Consider the following 23,127-nt stretch of genomic DNA (forward strand, 5'->3'; position numbering starts at 1 on the left):
CATAAAAGTATCAAAGAAAATATTTAAAGTTCCCCCCATCCCAAATCCACTCATTCCTGCTTTGTGTGTCATCTCTAATGAAGGAAGGAGTCACTAAAGACTTTATTACCAAGGAGATAGAATTCTGGAGTCAAATCCAGGTGAGCTGCTCCATCTTCATGTTGTAACCTTTAACAAGCCACCTAATCATTCTGCATGTGCTCCCTCATGTGTAAAGAACAAATGTGTCATGCTGGCCGCAAAGAATACACATGTGAGAACACATAGGACAAACCAGGGATGTGGGGATTCTCTGAGTATTTAGAATCTTCTCACTGATTGTTCTGTATCATGACTCTTTAACTGTTGACAGCCTTGAAATAGAAAGGATAGGCCTCATACATGGTCTAACCCATGAACACATGAGACAGAAGCATATCAAGAATCCCATTTGGGACCTCCCTGGTGGTACAGGGGTTAAGTTTCAGCACTATGAAGCTATCAGCAGCCACTGCAGCAAGAGTTTGATCCCCAGCCAGGGAGCTAACCCACATGGCACAGCAGACCTCTCCTGTCTCACCCGCTGCTCCCCTCAGCAGTGTATTTCAGTAGATCTGCCTGTTCTGCTCCCCACTCTGTCTCTGGTGACTCCTCTCACCACCCTGCACCTCTGGCCTACACCCTAGTTCTTGCATGCAAAAATAAATAAATGTTAAAGAAAAAAAAAAGAATCCTATTTGGATGGGAGTAGATTGAGTCTGAAAGTAGACTGAGTCTTAAAAATAAACCAGTATATATCATCCAACAAAATTCAACTCCAGGCAGCTATATTTTGAAGAGAACTATATATTTCCACTCGTTTTTGGTAATAGTCTCTAACAACTTGCTAACCAGGATTCTTTTCATGACATTCAAAAGATTAAGACTGAAACTCAGTCAATTTTTTTGTATTATTTTTGTTTAAAAAAACTTTACCAAGAACATCCATGTGCCCGCCCTCCTCGCTGATCAAATTATGAAAGCACCTGACGTGTCCAAACTCCTATTTTATACAAGCTGCTGACCTAGCACAGCACTTCCCATCATTGCTTTCTAAAACACAGGAAATTTCAAGACTGAGTGGCCAAAAGAAATTAAGATGATCCAGTCTCTCAAAAACCTGAGTCATTTAAAGTAGAAAAACAAAATCACGTCTGAATGGATAATGCATGATTCAGACAACCCAGCATTTAATTGATATTAACTACTCTACTAAAGATCTACTTAATGCACTTAGGTAATACTTTTTATTTCTGTGGCATTGGATCTTTGGTTCAAAATTTAATCTCCTGCCAAGGCCTGTGCACTACATAGTTGATGTAACACTGAGGTAGGCTCTTAACATTTCATTGCCAGGAATATAAAGAAAATTGATCAGGTTATTTGCCAAATAATGTTTCTTCAGCAGGGCTAAGTTCTCCCCTAAGTGGGCTGTCAAAGACAGGAGGAAAAAGCAGACACTATCATAGTTGTATTTTCTAGGTTAAATTTCCAGGTCTCAAATTCAGCCATAAAAAATCAGTACATTAAAAATTGATTTACTGTATAGTTTGTTAATCTATCAGACCATTGTCAGGAAAGCATAAGCAAGGTCTAAAAGGTCAGATCTTTTGGCAAGTCAAAATATAGACTGAAATGAAAGATATAAGACACACTATTGGAATGACATGCTATTCCATTCAGAACACTGTCACTATCACTCTCACAGCATTAGTAATCATGGAAAATTATAATTTTACAGAATATAAAATTCCTAATAAATACCCTGTCTTTTTCTCTCTTATGGAACTTTTCAAAAGTGTCAGAAGGGGGAATATACACTGTCCTACCTGCAACTTCTGGTACTCCTACAACCCCTGGAGAGCAAAGGGCAGGATTCTTTAGTTTTTAGCTGCATAGCAGCAATGAGCTATTCAAACAGGGGAGAAAATATGAAATGGTAATATGACCAAACGATACTATGATCAGACGATGAAAGAAAGATGCATGTGCAAAATTTCTATCAAACCCTTCCTGCCAAAGATGGAGGAAATTAAGAAATTACTAAAACTCTAAGATAGGAGAGCAAGTTTATTCAGCGAGTCTTTACTGAGCCCTTAACTAGGTGCGAGGCACTATTCTAGGTGTTGGGAATACATTCCATTGATTAAAAACATACAAAAATCCCTGTCTTCATTGTGCTTACACTCTAGACAAAGTATCCAAGACAATAAACATAATAAATAAGTAAATTACAGAGTAAGTTAGGCGGTAAAAGTGCTACCCCCTCCAAACCACCACCCCCCAAAAAAAAATAGAAGTTGTGAAAATGAAAACAAGTCTTATCTGGAAATTTTCCAAAACCAAAAAAGAGAAAAAATAAGATTCCTCCTTGGAAAGTCTGTATTTCTTTAAATGAAAAAAAAAAAGAAAATTTGTCTGGCTCTTAAAATGTTCATGGGATTTTTAAGCAAGAAATTAAAGGGATTTTGAAAGTATGAAAGTGGAATTAAAAACTAAGGGTAACTTTCATAAAATAGGGGCTCAATAGAGCTCTTGAGGCAGCAGAATCTGTTCTTACTGCAATAGTAGTAGAACCTTTCAAAGTTCTGCAAATTCTATGACTGGACACATTGCCAATCACAGCAGATCTGGAGTTAAGTCTGCTAAAGAAAGATTGCAGAACAGAGAAGGGAAGAATTCAAACAGCTTTTCAGGATTTGTTTTGCTTTATTTCCATTTCCTTTTTAAAATGCAGCACCCTAACTTTTGTTAATTTATTAAAGAAAAAGGGTGCATTCATTAAAAAGGAAAATTGAAAAATCAGAATGCCCACATTTCCAACTCCACCTCCCCTCCACATTGTACAAGATACACATGTTTATTACATATTTGTGGACCCAGGTCTTACAACACCATCATCAGCGGTTGTTGACTCTGTACTACCAAGTAGATATTTCTTCCCTTTGACTTAAATTCAAATTCCATTTCAACAGAGCAATCCAAAGTAATTAATGTCTAGTTAGGTTCTCCAAGTATAAAAATGCATAATAAATGGTGGTATCATCTTTGATCTGAAAGTCATATTTTCAATAAAATGGGGCAGAGACAGAACGTCCAGGTTGCACACCAGGAAAGAGGAGTGTCCACCCCACCGGACACTTACAAATTGATGACTATGACAGCAGCCCTTTCTAGAGGTAATAATGTCATTAGGTTGTGATCATTCTCCAGAAACCCCAATAGCCCTGGATTAAACACATCTGGAAATTGTTCGGATGACACAAATTTCTGTTGCCTGCTGTTAAGGCTTCAATGATGACTCTCTGTAGCATGTGTCACCATGTTATTTCTTTGAAACCTCCTCCTTTCAAATGAAGATGTGTACATAAAGTGCAAGTAAGATGCATTCCCTTGCCCATGCTTCCAGGCTCTCATTTGGATAAGCCAGTATTATCAAATCTACCAGTTAAACTGCCGGACAGCTAGATCATCTGCAGGTGTTTTTGGAGTTAGCCAATGAATCCGTCTGGCAAAGAGAGTGTCTGAAGATCGATGCAGTCTTGGCAAGAAAACACAAAGTACCATAGACAAGACAGGGATGTGAATGACATGAGCAGTAAAAGGGAGTTTGAGTCACAGAAGACATCTTTGGAACTCAACTCTTAAAGACAATTCAGGAGCCATAACTAAAATGAACGAAGCCTGCAGATTTCCAAGCATAGTCAATCCTCAGTGAGGGTAGATTCAGTTTTTCCTGGATTGGGATAGAAAAGAGAATAGAGAGTTAGATATGATGAGTTAATGTCACCTATGTCACCCCAAATGCCACCCATCTAACAGAACAGAGCAAATCACTTTTTGATAGAGCTTTGCAAAATGGTTTTTCTTTGGCATTTGATAGGTATACAGTCCAAATAGATCCTGAGTGAGGCAATGTTACATCCACCTTTACGGCAGGACTTCTTAAATTAATTTTTCTCACTTAATATGCTAATGAGGACTGTGACTCTTCAAGAGTCAATGCAACATTTCCCATATTAGGGGGGCCAGGGATTTTTCTTTTTGCAGAGCAGTTTGCCAAGACTAGCAAGATGAGTGCTTCAATGCAACATATTTTGGGAAATGTTGCCTCTTCATTCTAGTTGGAGAGCAAGGAATGGTGTAAAGTCATATTCAGTTTATATTACAAGAACCCAGTTTAGAGTCACAGTCCCAAGCCAATAAATTAACATTATAACTGGGTTCCACTGTATTTTCCTTGTAATGTGCCAGAATCGTGAGCAAAATCTAATGGGTATATATTCATGATAAAAATTAACTATTCTCCATCTATTATAAACCATCACAAAATCAGTGAACAGTCCCTGGCCAGGTCCTTCGCAATTTTTCTTATCTTCCAACAAAGCTAAGGACTAGGTTTCAGAACCAGTCCTTCAAGAAAACATTATATATGAAGCTAAACCATACCAGAGACTTAACAGAGTATAATAGAACATATGTATAAATGTCATGGGTTATCCTTAATCAAAAGTTACACAAAATTATCAGATACATACTAGTTAAATTCCTGAATTTCTTTTTGGCTTCTGCCCTCTCTTCAGCATCAAAGTACCAAACAGTCATAGCATATCTGTGAAAGATAAGCAGATATTTAAAAAGAGGTTTAAAATGAAAATGACCCCCAAATAAAAAAATACTGTAAATTTCACATTAGAGCCAACATTTAAAAGCCAACAATTAAAGTTTCCCCTTATTATTAGATGTTCATCCTAATTTTAATTTAAAAAAACAGCTTCCCTGTTTTCAATCCTACTTAAATGTAATAAAACATGTAAGGAATTCCAAGTATGCAGCAGGCATTTTTCTTGGCAATAGGAGCTGAAATGACTACATGAATTCAGCTCCTTCCGTAAAGAGCTGAAGATCTAGCAGGAGAGACAGATAATTCAACAAAGTAACAGGTCCATTTGATCTACACAGAAAAGCCAAGAAAGGAGTCATTCTGCTAAAGACAGGGAGGCCCAAATTGGTGGAGAGAGAAGAGAGCAGTTGCCATTTGAGTGAAGTTTTAAAGAATAACTTATCTAAATGAATGACTTATCTAAAACTCCTTCATTTTGGACATCATGACAAATGTACAATGGAATAATGATAGCCTCAAGCTTTCTACTTTGCCCCCATTAATTTATTTTACCTCATCCAGGAGATAGACAGGAGTCATTTTATGCTTGAGTTTTCAAAAAGTTTCATTTTATAATTATTATTAGCTACTGGCATTCTTACAGTACTTACTGTTTTTTAATGGCTTCCCATAATTTCCTAATGTTTTTCCTATGACTGGCTATCAAGGGACTAGGGAATAATTGGGGAATCAAGTGACAGCCCAATTATTGTACCCAAAAGCCACAAGCAGACTCGATGGTAGAATGAGTTACAGGCTTACCTAGGGCAAATTCCAATTGGCATTTAATATCTAACTCTGCTTCGAGTTCAGATGTATGATTTCTGACAGGGAGGAGGGACGGGACATTTAAAAGGCTTATGTAATTTACACATGTGATCTTAATTAGGCTTGTTAAGTTTTTTTTATTTTATTTAATTTTACATATTTTTTACATCATTTTTATTTTTGCACAATGTGTGCATTTTCATCTTAGTTATAGTCCCCATACAATTCCCACCCCCCCTTGTTTGCAGCACATGGATGGCGCTGGAAGGGATCATGCCCAGTGAAATAAGCCAGAAAGAAAAAGAAAAATAGTGGATGGCCTCCCTCACAGCAGGAATTTAGAAAACCTAGATAAGGGACCAGGAAAAATACTAATTATAATAAAGTAAAAATCAAAATCTACAAGCAACTATAAACCAGAGACACACTACAGGGCAGGGGGAGAAAGAAGAAAGCTTGTTAAGATTTAATCATTACCTTTCTACCCAAGTTCTCTCCCCGCTCCCCATTGGTTATTCCTGATAAAAGTTCTCGACACTCTGATACTGCCTCGTTTATAGCTTTGACCATAAAACAAAGGAAATGAGAGGCAGACTCTGAAATTTTGATATTAGGAGAATTATATCCAAATAATTCTAAAGTATACAGTTACTCTGAAAATCTTCCCATGCTTGAGATAAAGAAATAATTTTTTTTATTCCTGTTGTTGGGACATGATGGGTAGAGTGAGCCCAAACTAATTTTAATCTTCAGGAAAAGGTAAAAAGGAGAAGTCTAAACAAATTCCTCTTTCTTTTCTCAAGGTTCTTTCTCTGCTTGCAACTGACAACTCAGAAACTCACCCATGGTTAACCAGACAGAATTTCTGATATGTTGATAGCCAACATTCTCTAGGGGTGTACCAACATTGGATTTTTTTTTTTAAGGGGTAAGAAAGGAGAGAAGAAAAAAACACTAGGAAATTTGGAATCCAATATGCTCATCTAATGGACAATAATTTGTTAGTAGATCAAACTGACATTAGGTTTTATCTACTACAGAATGCAAGGTTTCCCCTTTAATTTTTATCAGCTCCAAATAGTCTGATCACTTTTGGGGAGTGGTTGGTCTCCCGTAGGCATAGGACACGAGTTTAGGGAATTCTCTGGAAGGTGAGGTTGAAAAAGAATTGTGGCACGGTTACCTGGTGGCATAGGAAGGCTGCACTTCATGTGGGTTTCTGCGATCTGACCAGAAGAACAAGAGTCTATCAAAAATGGGTTCCACGTCTGCTATGAATGATTTCCCTTCTGGAAATATCCGCAGGACTCCACCATGTAGCTGAGGGCCACAAAGAAGGTAAGGTATTTCCTAGTGTCACACATAACTAGCAATAACATTTTAGCCTAATCAAGAAACAAAGTTGTCTTGCAACCTCCATTCCAAGCAGGTGAGGCTCCCACAGGTTTACTTCATCCTTATACTTTATACCAAACTCTATTTCAGACTTAGCTAGTGGCATCTCCTTATTCACCTTAGACCAAATGAAGTCTCACAACCACACAATCAGGAAGCCCATGGACACAATATGGATTACTATTAGGTCAAATCACACAGAAATGCCAATATACAACTGATATTTACCTACCAAAACCCCCCAGCAATTTCATATGATTTGATATAATATTAATAGCTTACTAGGCTAATTATTCCACTTACTTCCCCTCCAATTAGAATGTATGTCTATTTTTCTGAACTCCTCTAGCTCCTATGTGAACTTTTTAAAAGTAATACGTTCTTTTTTTCTGAACTCTCAGACCACCTATATGTACACCTTTTATTACATATATTACTCTCTTCCTTGAGCCGTTATCTCTTTTGACATGTGCATCTAATGTACCCTACTATAGTGAGTAACCAGTTCAGGTAGAACTTGGGCCTCAAACATCAGTGTTTTGCCAGAGCACAATGCTTGGCACTAGCCGGCACTCAAATATTTGTTGAATGATTTTACATTCTGCAATTTAATATCATCGACTTGCCAGCCCCCTTGGCTATAATTCCACCTTTCAAGATTTTAAAGGACACCTAAGGGATGTATTCCAAACAGGGAGAATACATCAGTCTTGTCACTAATTCACTAGTTTACCAGGTTGAGTTTTTCTTTATTTATAATGGCAAGCATCTGCCTGAATGAACATGAAATGGAGATGCATAAGGTTCAAAAGCCAAATAAACTTAAAAAGTTATCTGACTTCTCAGGTTCCTAAATCATATTTAACTTTCAGAAAGCATACCAATTTCAGGCACATATTTATAATCATGGAGCCAGATTTCATCTGTATAATCAGAAATAAAAAAATAAGCTACAAAGTCCTTAGCATTCACAAACCATAGTAAACCATGGCAAGAGTCCATTAATAAGACATCTCACCCTGTGAGAGAGGACTGCATGGGGGACCTTCATTAGGAGTGGTTTTATATCCTATAGTGCTAATTTTTTGAAGTCCACTCAATGTTGCTGCTGAAAGGGGACAGTTTACATCTTACCTTACACTGAGAGTGATATCAGGTCTGGATTAGATTAAAAAATTGATCTGTGCAAACTATGAACTCCAAACTCTCCTCTAAGTCATCTAAATTCTTTTCCTCTAGCTACTAACTCCACACTCTGTTGGGAGTAACTATTTCATGGCAGTGATTACCACAAAGTACCTTGGCATCCCAATTCTTGTTCAGATAGTAGATGCAAGTGATGCAGCGGCCGTCACCATTGGGGTTGTCTACGTGTCGAACATAACCTGTTCCATTTCCTGGGTAGCAAGCCACCATTGCCTGTGAAGAAATGCCACAGAAGTTGGTTAACAAAGCTGAGACAATCTTCTCCCACTGGTGAACAGTTGAGTACCACGGTCTGCTTGGGTGCTATGTGACATTTATTGGTGACTACTGGCTTCTTAATTGCATGCATCAATTTAGACTCTTCAGCATTAAAGTTCAACAGCCAGGCCTCCCTGGTGGCACAAGGGGTTAAGCACCGCACTATGGAGCAATCCATATCCTCTGCAGCACGAGTTCAATCCCTCAGCTGGCCAGGGAGCAACCCATATGGTGCAGCAGACCTCTCGTCTCGCCTGCTGCTCCCCTCAGCAGTGTATTTCAGTCAAGCTGCCTTTTCTGCTCCCCACTCTATCTCTGGTGAATCCTCTCACCTTCCACACATCTGGCCTGTACCCCGGTTCTTGTAAGCACAAATAAATAAATCTTAAAAAAAAAAATAAAGTTCAACAGCCAAGTCATACCTGATGACTGAGTCTAGTGGAAAGGGGTTCAACGACAGTCCCACAGTTGTAAAACAGTTTAGACAGTCACCCATCATTGGGATGCCTCCCCTTTTTCAATCTCCCTTTTTTAAAAAGCAGGTTTGGGTTCCCACTCTAGACCCATAAAATCTGAATTGGAATGAAATTCAAGTATTATGCCTATTGAACAAACAACTCTGAGCCACACCACCTACTAGAACAATAATAGGATTGAATGATACCTTGACCTTAGAGTGACCTTAAAACTCTAAGCACCATCTCTCAAACTTTATGTCTCCAGGCAGCCAGTAAACCCCACATCCTACCTTTGAACATCTAAAGGTCAATGCAATGTCATTTCAGAGCTGATGTTAGGTTGTGAGCTTGAACATCCTTCAGAAGGTGGAATTTTAAAGCTACTACAAGCAAAATTTAACAAATGATGGTACCACCAAGCAAAGGATGGCTTAGAGAAAGGTAATTGGTAGCAGCCAGAAAGGAAGAGCCTAGCTGAGAAAGAAGAGAAAAATGAAGTCACCTATAATGACTAGGGAATTACTCGTCCCTAGAAGCAGCTATTAGGATTAAAAGAGCTACCACTGAGCCAATAATGAAAGTCACTTAAGCCACAAACAATTATAAGCTGGATTCCCTACCATCTTAGCCTCTCTCTACTGTGAAGCCCTGAAAAGAAAAAGTATTCCATCAATGCTACATAATTATATATTCTTAAACAGCTCAGCTCTAAAGAAATGGTCAGTGGTCTGAATGCCTGTCATTTAGTTGACTCTGCAGTGAATTGTGTGATCCCAGCCTCCATTTCTTTTCTATAAAAGGGGGCTTGGGTTATGTGGCCTCTGATGGCCCAAGATGATCTAAGATTCAGTCTAAGATACCAATGCCAGAAGAAGTAAGAGTTCTAACTCAGGAGTCAGATTCAAATATTGTAAAAAAAACGGATACAAACTCACCAAAGCAAATCCTAAACAAATTGCTGTATCTATAAAACATACCCATAAAGAAAGAGCTAACACATTCCAGGGGACAAAACCCCTAAGTGTCAGCAAAGTATCCATTGCTTAAAAGAGAAGAAGAGAGAATTTTTTCCGGCTAAAGTGAATCTTCACCTTCTCTCCTGGTTCCTGAAAACACAGCATCGAGTCTGAAACAATGGAAGGAGATCACTGTGGGCCCCAGTGGGCCTGTCAGAACAACTCTGGCCAATTTTATCAGTGTTTTTCTAGACAAGAGCCATAGGAGATGGGTCCTGGCTTGGGTACATTCCCTGCTATTTACTAGTCTTCCACACAGTCTAAAACCAGGAGGTTAAGGAGGCGCTGAGAAGCAACGCTTACATCCATAACCAGTAACTCATTTCTGTGCCAATTTGAGCACGGGGCAGAAACAAACCCCGGAAATTGATAGGTTCAACTGAGTTGCCATCTAAGCCTCATCAAGCCCGGGAAGGGATTAAGAGTGTATAAAGGAGCAGGATGCTTAAGAACAATAAAAACAGGGTCAGGAGTACATCAATTACCATGTGGTTATCATGCCAAGGAATCACACTGACACTGAGGAGGAGGATGTCTTAATTATTGTAGACTCGTTATTTGCCAAAACTTCCTGTCTGGATTAATGTTTGAAGTTGATAAAGTTTCGTAACACGTTAGTGTGACATACAGCAATACATACAACATAGTCCTATAGTTCTAGGCTCTGGTGTGCAAATAAATCCACATCTCCCCTAAGCATTTGCTACCCCATTCTCTGACCCTACGGTGGGCCCCCCAGACCCCTCCCAGTGTCCCTGGTCCCCAGAGACTCCCATAGCTCGGAACTAGAAGTAAATGAGCAGAGGGGTGAGCAACTCCCACACTCCCATGCTGGCTCTAGACAAGAGGTATGTGCTCTGGACACCTAGGTGGACACATTCAGGCAGGAAACGTGTATGTATTCTTTGAAGATATAAACACCTTTATATATACACAACTTTATCAGCCAAATCCAAGTAGCTGCTACTGGTGGAAAAGGAAAGAGTGGTTCTGTTATTGGTGAGCTGACTCCCGAAAGTGTTTCATCAATCCCAAAAGTAAAGTTGAAAAATGAAAGTCCATTCCAATGCCTAAACAGACTGCTTTTGGCCCACTTGGAGTGTATGTATCAACTATTTCAAGGTAAGTGGCTTAGTGACCTCCCCTGGTTACTCAGCAGTGATGATCATTTGGTCATTTTAGACCCAAAGGAGGTAAGGGGCACATCTTCCCCACCCAGTTAGACTTGCCACTTCTCAAATAACAATCAGCAACATAGATTTTTTTTTTTAAGAAACGTATTTAACACAGCTCATAACTTTGGAGTCAGATTCACTAATAGAATTTGATCTTGAGCAAGTTATAGTAAAGTGGCATTTTATATCAGTCTTAACAGCAAATAGAACATTAATCCAGGCTAACTTTATTTGCAACATTTGCAATACAATTAAGTCCACTTTTTTTAATTTGCCAAGAATAACATAACTTCAAAGCTGTTTGGTTGGACCTTTTAACTGGAATTTTGGTCTACTCTAACTGCTAAGCAGAAATACCAGCCATCTTTGTAAGGATTTGTTTTGAATTGTAATTGGTCCTGAGCAGACCATATTTTGAGTAAAATGCATTGTAAGTACAGTACTGTGCTGCCCAACAACAGCTCTGCCATCTTCTCCAATGAGGGTTCACTGATATAAAATCTTCAGATTTAGAGTAGTAGGCAATTAGTTTATACATAAACCTTGCTGAATATTTTCTATCCCAACATTTTAATCAGGTCCACAAAAAAAAAAAAAATGCATCAGGCAATATTTTAAGGTCGCTGTCCGAGGTCCCCTAAGAAGTCGAGCTGCTCTGCATCGCCCCCAACCTGTAAGCAGGCACCTTCCCCATCACTCTTCACCAGGCTCGGAGCATCCTGCCTTCACAGTCAGTGCCATTCACACTCCACACGCCCCCTCCATGCTCCTGCCCAGGTCTCCCCCATATCCACTTGAGACACAGCAAGGAGACCCAGGACCCCTCTCTTAGCCACCACAAGGCGCTAACTACATGGAGAATAAGACACATAAATCTTGACCAGAACTACACGAGACCATGTACCTTCTGTAATTTAAAAAAGAAAAATGTTGGGCCTCCCCGGTGGCGCAGTGGCTGAGCACTGGGCTGCGAAGCTGCCCACAGCCTCTGCAGTGCTGGTTCAATCCCCGGCTGCCGGCGAGGGTCCCACATGGCGCGCAGACCTCTCCTGCCGCGCCCGCTGCTCCCCTCAGCAGTGTACTTCGGTCCTTCTGCCTGTTCTGCTCCCTGCTCTGGCTCTGGTGACTTCTCTCACCCTCCTGTGCTTCTGACTGTACCCAGTGCTTGTATAAATCAATCAATCAATCAATCAATCAATCAATCAATCAATCAATCTTTAAAAAAGAAAAGAAAAGAAAAATGTCAAGCAACTCATCAGAGTGGAGAATGTAATAGCTGAAGTTTTCTGGCCAGAAATGGGTCTAATTTATACTCAGGTGACAACAGTCTGGGTGACAAACCCGCCAACATTTCTAGTCATCTGTGGGTAGGGGAGATTCTATTCCAGGGTCATTTTTCTAGGCAGCCTGTGTTCAGCGCATACTGGAATTCCTGCATAGAGTGCGGACAGCGGCTGGGCAGCCCTGTGGTTGAACGCTTTCTGTCCTCTATTCATAGAGCCACAGCTGAGGACAGGGCCTCAGCTGGTAATTCATCTGAGTGAGGGGTTGTTAGTAACTGGAACAAAGGCACAAGCAGCAACTCCAAAATTGAAGCTTTTGAATTTAAAAAGAAACATAAAAATAATTAAAAAATCTCAAAGCACGCACAATGCTCTCTGCAGGCACATCATATGAGAGGCTGAAGTGAGACAGACACTGGAGAGGTTCTGATCTGTGCAAGTTTTGTTATTTAAAAATAATCTAAAGACACACTAAGCCAAAATGTCACTTTCCATTATTTTTCATTTGGCTCTGACAAGGACAGGAAAAATCTAAAAATCTTTTGCAAGGAAAGTCAAGTAACTTAAACGCAGAGGCACATGGAAAGCAACCTGGAATGACTGCCTGAGCCTGTCCTCACCTTCCTCCTTAATGGGTGTGGGGTTTTCAAAGATACCTAGTGGGACCCACTTATTGTCACTTAAATTCCTACAGCCCAGTGTCCACAAGTCATCTTTATAAGATGGCAGCACCTATACAAAGCTTTTTCCAGGAGTTTCAGGAAAATGTAAGCCAACTTCACATTGCTACCATGTCCATTCTTTATATGAAATTGAGCAGAAAAGTTCTGGACCTGACAAACAGCTCACAAGCAGGAAAAAGTGCTTTATGATTGTTATATATTCATTCTAATTTCATTTAGATTGATATAAAGAAATTAGTGTAGATAATGTAAGCATTTTAGAGGAAAAAGTAGAAACTTTGTGCAAACTGTCACTAGTTATCTTGGCATCTTGCTCATCTGTCTTGGTGGTTAATAGTAAGCCTAGCTACTTCCTTCCTCCTAGTTTCTCCAGTTAAAGACTGATGTAACAAAGTAAAGAAAAAATTAAGAAAAAAATGTTTTGGGTGGGCAATATATGAACTATCACATCCCCCATACCAAAGTTTTAGCATCTGCATCTGCTAGACAAGTTGGAAGACTCAGAATGCCAGATATTCAAATATATGTCAGGTAAGTAAACCTTCTCTCAAACATGAAGTTATTCACTAACATGTTTTCTACCATTCTATTTCTACACAGAGAACTACTTCTGCCTCCCTCATTTGCTCTACATCCACACTAAAAATTCCTCTCCCAAGTCTATATATCCAGAATACGACCCCACTGCCTATGTAAAACAACCATAGTCATGCCCCCACACCTGACTTTTGCAGTCATGCAGGAGCTTCTGTAATTCCACAAATGAAAAATAATAAATTATAACCAACTCTCTGCCGTTCTGGTGACATGGGTCTGCCGGACCCTCCTTCCTAGTCAGGCCTGAGAACCATGCGTAGAAGGGATTACCAGCTTCTCAGAAAAGCCTGTCCTCAGGAAGACCTTTTATCAGTGCCCAGCCTATACTCTACTATGAACATGGTCCTGGCTTGACACTCAACCACCACCAACAATAATTACAAAAGGCTCTGGAAGCTTCGATTTGGCTCTCCTAGAACAGTGATGACAGTTGTTCCAAGTGCATGGAGATTCTTACATTTGAAAAGCTGGGCTCCCACTCCAGACACCCCCCACCCCCCCCCTCCACACACACACACGTCTGCAAAAAAAATTACAGGGGGAGGGAGGCTACTCACAGGCTTGTCAAGTCTAACTATACTAGATCAAGATTCTAAGATACTATTTCAAGGGAGTCTGTGCTTCGTGCATGAACTTGAATGAATTACCCTCCCCCAAGAAGTCATCCAAACTCTGAGAGGCCAGGATTTTAGAGACTATTGTCATTCCTTTCTGATTTGTGGTTAATTCTTCTCCTTGGAGGGGATTCAGGCAGAGCCCTGCAATTAGGCACAGTAAACAGGCCCTGGAACATCGGCATATCAATACAGGCTGTTTGGGTTTGGGAAGGCAGTCCTTCCCGCGGTGGCCTGGCGCTCAGCCAGCTGGGTGACGGCTGAGTGACAGGGCTACGTGCGCTGCGTGAGGGTGGCAGCCAGCCCACACCCGAGAAGCACACCGCCAAGCAGACCGCTGAGGGAACCAGCACAGGGAAGCCCTCCCCCCATCGCTACCCCAGTCACCAGAGAAATGCTCTGAGTACAAGCTTCCTCGTACTTATGAAATCAGCAAGTCAGCCAGGCCCTGAGTTAAGGACGTTAAGACAGGCACTTAACCATATCCTTTCTGCTGCCTTTATCCAAATAGTAACAGCTGTCATTTCCTGAAGTTCCAAGCAGGCAGGTGGTACTTTAGGGTGGTGCTTCACATATACTGTCTCATTTAATTTCCTGGTTATGGGGAAGGTGAGCAGCATCCATCTGCCCTGAGTCATGCTGATCACAAGTTCTCAGCAGAAGCCATTAGTCCTGCAGGTTATCACGTGGACCTAGAAGTTACCTTATTCCTACTGAAAATCCAGGAGCAATCCTTAAGGCAATAGGGGGAAGGAACTTATAATATTTATCGTCTTTTCATGAGAGAAACAAATTTATCCAGAAAAGGAAAACCTTACCTGTAGCTGAGCATAATGGAGGAAAAATGTGACCGCAGGTCAGTCAAAGAATTAACTATGTCTGTCTTTAAATTCTCATTTGAAATTAATCCTAAAACACTTAAAGAAATCAATTGGTAAAGACTTTAGTAATGGGTGATATATGAAAAAATGCAGTTGCCAATCAAACCCTATCATGAAAAAATGCCTTGAAACAAGGCATAGTCTTAAGATAGGAGAAACTTTACCTACAATTCCCAGTTTATTTTAAGAATATTAAATTAGTATGTTGCCACTATGCTGGAAAAATTAAGGAACTTTGTAGAAACCAGATTCTTGATTTACATTTGCATTTCAGCACTTGGAAAAATATGTCTGCTACATGAAAGAAATGACACATAGCAAGTCAGTCAGAATGAGAACTCATGAAATGCAGTAGCTCTATTTACTGACTGAACTAGCATCTGAGAAGTGCTAACCACACGCCTGACGCTGTTCCATGTGCTTCACACGTATTACCTCATCCAATCTTCATAATAACCCCATGAGGCAAGAACCACTATTATCTCCATTTTATAGATGAGAAAACTAAGGTGCAAGGAGGTTGAGTAATTGTCTTTTCGAACCCAGTCCCAAATTTCACTCCAATTCTGCTTCCAATTCTGGAAAATTAAGTTTATTGGTACAAATGACAGAAAAATTTTGTGTATGACTATATAACATGGTAACGTGATGGATTTCTCTTTAAAATTTCGCAGTAAACTAAAAATACTTATAGTTTTCAGACTTAACAATGAAAAGGTCAGATCTGACCAACTGGCTGAACTCTGATTTTCTTGCAAATAAACTGTGGGATGCTAGAGCACCATCCCTAGCTAGCCTCCTCTTGTTAATTTTATTTAGTGGTTGTCAAAGTTTAGTGTGTGTGAGAATCTCTTAGATGACTTGAGATTCTGAGTCACTCGATTTGAGGAGAAGCCCAACAATTTGTATCTGCAGAGAATTTCCAGGTGAGGTTGGCGCTATGGGCATCCACACTACTGGCACCATGGCCTTTTTGTGGCAGAACCAAGCATTCTGTACAATGCCTCACTCTGAAGGATAAGAGGTAAAGGAGATTTCATCAAGTACACCAGGTCTTTGGGGGAGGAAGAATGGGCAGAGCAGGAAATGAGAGGAATTCCTAGGGCAGTGTCTGGCCTGACCTTGCCTAGTGTGGCTCCAAGAGCTGGCAGGAAACAGTCCAACTGTAACTCAGCAGGTTGCTGCGGATTACTGTCAAGTCAGTGCTGGGTGTGCTCTCTTCCAGAAGCCAGTGAGAGACAATGACAGCACCTAGTTGCCCTTTCAGATGGAAATTTAACCTTGATTTTCATTTAATTCCTTATACTTCTGGAGGTAGATATTTACTATTGCACTGGTGCTCTAGAGGAGGAAAGTGAGATGAGCACTGATTTACCCACGATCACAATGAAATGAAATAAATGGAAAATGTCCATCCTAGTGCCTCAGAGTAGGAGCTGACTTAAAGTTAAAATATAAAAATAAATTGCAACTTTGTTAATAAAGAAGTGAAAATTGAGATCTAAAAAACCACTCACAAGGGAGGAGTAGTTGAGCAGGGAAGAGAGCCCACACCTCTACCCTCCCAACCCGTTCTAGCCTGAAAACCCAGGCCTCCCCCTGCTTCTCTGCACCAGATCTGGATATGTGAATTGCCAGGACGCAGGATGCGATGAGACTCAAGCACTTTCTGGGGTAAAGCAGAGAATTTCAGAGTTGAGAAAAAAACCTAACAAGGCCAAAACTCCTCCTTTGAGATGATCCCTCCTAGCACGTTAATCTAATAAAATAATTTCATTCTTTGGCATCAAATTAGGGACCATGAAGCAAAATCTTTTCCCCCAACAAAATATTTATAGGTTTTTTTTTTGATGTTTTGACATCCTCTGAAATCAAAGTCCTTTTGAAGATGAAATTTAGTCAACAAGCACCTATGAAATATAAAGGGTTGTTTGATGCACAAAACATATGTATTAAGTTTAATAGTCTATGTCTTCAAGGAACTTTTAAGTAAATAGAGGGCAGTCCAATAAATAAATGTGGTGGGGCAGCCTGGAATGAGCCACCCACAGAGTTCTTGGGAGCAGAAAGGAAGACTTCAAGGAGAAGGCACTAAGATGGATTCTGAAAAGCAGAAGACAATGGGGAAGCTCATTATGCTTGGCAAATCCGCTTTCTAGCATTTCAGGGCCCAGGAGGGCAGGAAGGTGGTCAGTGGAAGATTAAGTGTGGAACGGTCAGATGGGGTCAGATGGGGTCAGATGGGGTCAGATGGGGTCAGGTGGGGTCAGGTGGGGTCAGGTGGGGTCGGATGAGGAGGGTCTTAAATGGCATGCTAAGAAGTTCACTGGGTGTACAGTAGACAATGGGGAGGGAACAGGGGTGGGCTTTTTTTAAGCATGGAGACGGCATGATTAGTGTTGGATTTTGGATTGCTTACACTCTGGCAAAAGAACATTAAAATGGATTACAGGGAGAATGAGAACTAAAGGCAGGTGATTTATGGCCAAAGTAAGTCACTTTAAGATACTTCTTTCCTCAAGGATTTCTACTATGAAAGTCAAACCAATTTTAATAATAACGATAGAAAGACAAAACTTGAGAATCCAGAGTGAATCTAAAAAGCAACCAAAAAGTCACAATGGCACAAAACTGGCCAAATATTGACCAATAATTGAAGCAACCAAAAAGTCACAATGGCACAAAACTGGCCAAATATTGACCAATAAGTTGAAGTTCCTGCCTGAATACTCAATATTGTTTTTAAAAGGTTTTGCTCTGCCATTCCAACCACTCAAATTAACCTGTAAAACAATATGAATAAGAAACCATCCAAAACGAAACAAAAAATAACAAAAAAAAAACCTCACTGTCAATTTTGTGTGGATTTCTGCATGATAGTTCCTCCAGTTTGACTAGAGCGATGAAGAGAAATAGGAGGGAAACTGGCAGAATCTGTGTTCTGTGTGTCTAGAAAACAGATCAGGCTCCAAGAGATGTTCCAACTGTGTACAGCAGTGTCTCTTACCCACTTCCACGCAATGCTCAAACCGAACAGTGTTATCCTAACGCTTCAAAACAACTTCAAGTCCCCTGAGAAGAACCAAACACAGACATCATTGACAGCTGGAATTGAGTTTTTCCATTTTGTTCTCTTCTCTCTGGCAGATAATCAAGACTACAATATGACTGATTGTATCTGGGGATTGTTTTTATATGGTAATCATTTTTTGGCTTCATTTTAGAAGAAAAAATAATACTTAATACAAGTACATTTACTCCAGAACTTGAGAAATGGAGATCATTGGATCTCCTGAAGAAACAAAACTGGCCTGACTTACTAAGGAGGTATTATTAACAATATACCGAACATGTAGGACACTCAGTAAATAGTTACTGAATGATTCCAACACAAGATCTGAAAGCCCGCATTATACAACTGGAAACCCATGGGCTGTAAGGCTGAGAGTGGGTTGGGTCGGGGGATGAAAAATATCACAGTGAGTCACTACCAGCTCACCAAAAACAAGAACAGGAACTCATCCACAACTCACTATGCAAAGAAGACCCACAATTAAGGTAAGTGCCATACTGGTTTAAGATTAAAATAATCAAAGGAAACAGGGTCAAAATTTTATATATAATGAACCAAGCTAACTAATCTTGCTTGGCAAACACACAGATAGCTCTGATTCTGAGCTGGAGCAACAGTTCCTGGCAATCTGCCAAAGTCAAATTCCTTAGTCTGGCATCATAAAGTGATTTGTCTGTCGCATTTACAATTCTAGTGTCTCTGGATTCAGCTGCCTGCTGGGCACCCCTGGCAGTTGCCGGGCAAAACATATCTGAACTATCATTACTGTCAGAAGCAGTGCATTTGACAAACACCGTAGAAAAATGACACCCATCTCTTAGAGCAGTATTAGTTAAAACTAGTTAAAATTAGCTACAAAATGCTGCTGTAAAGTAATTTTAAAGTCCTTTGCCATAATAATTAACAAAGTTTTAGTAGCCATCTCCATAATGCTAATCTACAGACACAGGTCAAATGTCACTCAAATTGACTCCCGGGCACAAAGGTGAGTCAAAAGCAGAGGTCTTGTCAAATGGAGCAAAGGTGGCCCTGGGCAATGGGCCTTGAGCTTTATCCTAAGTGCCCCTGCTGGGGTGCTTATAGATGCTCCTCAGAGGTGCTGCTCATAGGGGTTAAACCCCATCCTACCTTGAAGCTTCAGCTGAGCTTTCCTCCTTCCATGGTGTTTTCAAAATGGAGTTGGAACATGCAAGGCTACTTGTTATTAAGAAATTAGAAATCTCCCTAGCCAGAGTCAGGAATCAGGAAAGAATTTTTAAATTTTGCCTGAGTCAAAGGTCAGTAAGGGAAATAATCATGATGTCCAAAAGTTGAAGCACAGAGAGGTTACATGATTCTGTATCAGAGTGTTGATCAATTCTAACTCAGAATTACAGTCAAAATCCCCAAATAAATGCCAAAGAAGCTGAACTGATCTGCCAACCATCTCTCAGTCTGCCTACCTAATCCCTGGAACACCTCCAGCCAGCAGATTCCCCTCTGGTAAAGCACTTTCTCTGGGGCCCAAGAACCACCCAATTCTTCTCAAAGTCTTGCTCAGTACCTCATCTTTGCAAATATAAAAACAACTGCTACATGATTGTGGGACTGGACAGATGTGACTTCTCTTGTCTCTTCAGATCTAAAGATCTGCATCACTGAAGAAAGTCCTGTAGAGTTTTGGTAGGTTATTTTAGCCACATTTTAAGTAAATAAAAAAAAAAATTATTGAAAACCAAAGGAACAAAAAATGACTAATCAGTGTAAAAATAGGTATTTAACCAGAAAAAAGAGAAAGCAAAGTTGGCGACAATTATTTCACACCACTCAGCTTTCAGTTTACTTCTTCAGGTGGTTTTATAATCACTTTCCACCTCCCTCCCCTCATTCACACACACACATCTACCACAGTATAAGGTATTTAATGATTTGTGAATGAATAAATTAAATTGATACCCTGACTTCCTGATTCACTGCAAGCAGATAAGTTTGTGGTAGAATGGCCAGTGGCCCAAATGGAACAAAATATATGATGAAGTAAGTCACACAAATTCACTGCTACCATCCTCATCGTTCCCACCTGCCATTCAATAAAATAGACAAAGGACATCATGAAAAGCTCACCCAGTGGAGAGAACTGCTTCACTGTCACTGATTCTGTACTCTGTAAATTATTTTCTTGGATTAATTTCCTTCCTCCAGGAGCTAAGTTATTTTTAAATACCTTTTAAATAGAACCTTTTATAAGAATCCCTCATATCCTTACAGAAATATATTCCAGTGTTTCAAATTCATCCCCCCCAAACTATCTCATTCTCACATTTTTAATTGCAGAGACACCACTGATGGGGGCTAGCCTCAAACTCAGTGCTCTAAGGCCCCTCTTCTGGATCCTCACAACCATATTTGTGACCTAAGATTCTACATAGATCCCCACAGCCAATGTGAGGCCATCAGACTTTCTCCCAAGGGATGAAAACAGGGATTCCGAAATGTTCAAGTCTCTGTTATCTCCAACTAAGGCTGAAGTGGGGCAGCTATCTTGAGCCTTATACATTATAAAAGCAGCAAAAGCTGGGCTGAGAGTAGAGGGGGAGAAATAAAGAGCACAAGAGGAGAAGCATTGGTGAAGGCAATAAAGCTCCAGAGAAAAGAATGAACACGTCAGTTGACCAGGATGTCAAGGACTTTCTGGTTCCAGCTTCTGGCTCCAGCCTTCTGTGAGCCCTGACTGCATTTCCTGCACTTGGGTCTGAGAGAGACTATGATCTTCAAAATACACTGTCCGTGTTTTGCTTAGAGTAACTTGCAACTATGATAAGCTCCCCTGAGTGATGGATATGCCTGACAGTGCATGCATGGGTGGGGGGGGGGGAAGGGGCGGGGGACTGTTATTGCTAAACAGCAAAGGGAAAAAGATCACTTTGCAACACATATTCTTTGATGCATAACTTACTGCTATGTCATCATTCCTCTCCATTGTCTTCAGGGAAGAACTGAACTGTCAGCTCACAATGCAACCCCCAAAACCCCAACATCCAGAACTACTCCAGTCAGGGATCCTAACAGTATTTGTTAACAAATACATTTTCTGTAAATAATGGAAAACTGCACAGCATTCCATTTTCTTCTTCAAATGTACTTAGCTGACCTACTTTTAATGTTTGATTTGGTGGGGAAGTTAAGTTTTTTAGAATTAATCAGGTGTGAACCAGAAGACCCTACAGGTATATGTAAACTAAGTTATATGTCTATTCACTTTTGGGTCCCCAGCCCCTGCACAGTGTCCCTCAAGAAGAGAAAACTCCAAAGCATAGGGGCATAATAATCAAGACCACAAACTCTGGAGTCAGACAGATCTGAGTTAGAAGCCCAAATCTCCACATAGAGCCTTATCACATTGACGAAGCTTCAAAATGTTGCTAGGAATTTTATGTATATTATGTTATTAAATGCCCCTTACCCAAAAAGCTTTAAGGCATTATTATGCCTCATGTTTCACATGCTGAAAGCTAAGCAACTTACCTACGGCCGTAAGGTTAGTAATACCAACTCTAAGCCCCTAACCCCTATGATAAATTGCTTCTTACCAATGACTTTGCAACTTTGGGTAAATAATTTAATCACTCTGCTGAAAACTGTCATTCTGAAGACTAAGTAAGATTAAGGGTTTATAAAGTGCTTAGCACAGTGCCAAACAGAGCAAACTGCTCAATAAAAAAGGTAGCTGTTATTATTCCCTACTTCCTAGTGACTCTACAGTGAGATGCTTCAAGCAGGACTTTTGGTTCTATATATTACATGTTTTCTGGAAAACAGCCATTTTCAAGGATTTAGGCAGCCAAAACAAAAGGACCAAATTATGACCAATATTTATCTTGGATAGGGTCTAAATTCTCCTAAGAGGAGTCGCAGATAAATCTTCTAATAGCCTGAAAGCAATGATCATACTTGAAGTTAGGGGGCGCCATACTGCTATAGTACACTGTAAGCAACCCTGTCTCCAAAGGGTCTTCAGCACCCTGAGATTTTTCTCCAACAAAGTGGAGTTAAATAAATTCTGACCCTTTACAACTTCTTTGGCAGAGAGGGGGAACCCTTTAATGTCTTTCCATACTCTTCCTCAATTTCAATTTTAGGTCGAGCACATTTTATTCCCAAAGACTTTGCTATTGCTTCATTGAGATAAAGGGCATTATTAAATTAGTTGATGAGCTTAAAAGTGTAAGGGGGGGTGTTAATTAGGGAAATGCATTAATAAGCATAATCCTAAGAAATTTAAAGTACCTAAAAACAATGGATCTAAAATATACATAATTGTTGGCAATTATTGAAAATGAATGAGGGAGGCTCATATATAGGTCTCTCACCATTTACATACTTGAAAATTTCCATAATAATAAGCTACTAATGAATTTTAAAAGCAAATGTACAAATTCTACCTTTTAAAGGTTTAGATTTTACTGAAAACCTGCCTGAAGATGCAGCAGAAAACTGGGTCTATAGCACCACTTTGGGAAGCAGCACAGAGTGTAAGGCATTTAGTTGAAGGAAGAGAAATAAAAAAGGTTAAATTAAAGTGAAACTAATATAAATCAAGTAGAAATAGAATGGTTCTACAATGCTTTAAAAATGATCTTCAACAGACTGGAAGTCACAAGACATTACTAAGGAAACGTCCTTACACAAGCAAATCCAACTTTTTTTTTACTCTAATAATTGATTGCTCAAGCCTGGTTTGCATTTGGTTTTAGTTGGCCAGAGATCATCTCAATCTAGAAGTGATTTTTCTAAAAGGCAGGAATGAAGAGCTTTATGCCAAAACAGTCAAAGGAAAGCTAGAATGTAGGTATAAGAAGATGTCTCTTCAGTGGATAGAAGTGAATTTTCTTTTCCAATTCACAATCTCCTTCTCATAGGGTTAGCTGAGAAGTTATTCGTCCTGCCCAGAAGATAACCCGTAACTAAAGAATCATATCCCCTCCTCCTTATCGAGATGTATACATAGCGCTTTACATTCAATTTCTCTAATCGTGCCTAAAATCCTACCACTGTCCCTG

At 40.0% G+C, this 23,127-nt stretch overlaps 1 protein-coding gene across 8 annotated transcripts in view; it reads right to left on the reverse strand.

Moving 5' to 3' along the window:
* Positions 1-3,054: 3,054 nt before the first annotated feature.
* EGLN3 (egl-9 family hypoxia inducible factor 3) overlaps positions 3,055-23,127 on the reverse strand; it is a 356,054-nt gene continuing 335,981 nt past the window's right edge. For all 8 annotated transcript variants that reach the window (XM_054689806.1, XM_054689809.1, XM_054689810.1 and 5 more), the window contains 4 exons: positions 8,144-8,263; positions 6,633-6,769; positions 4,557-4,630; positions 3,055-3,754 (listed from right to left, as the gene is read on the reverse strand). In XM_054689806.1, coding sequence (XP_054545781.1) covers positions 3,723-3,754; positions 4,557-4,630; positions 6,633-6,769; positions 8,144-8,263 — 363 coding nt within the window. In that variant the 3' untranslated portion in view covers positions 3,055-3,722. The remainder of the gene's footprint in view (positions 3,755-4,556; positions 4,631-6,632; positions 6,770-8,143; positions 8,264-23,127) is intronic.

This window comes from Talpa occidentalis, unplaced genomic scaffold, assembly GCF_014898055.3.
Source record: "Talpa occidentalis isolate TD23 unplaced genomic scaffold, MPIMG_talOcc4v2.1 talOcc4.11, whole genome shotgun sequence".
Taxonomy (NCBI): Eukaryota; Metazoa; Chordata; class Mammalia; order Eulipotyphla; family Talpidae; genus Talpa; species Talpa occidentalis.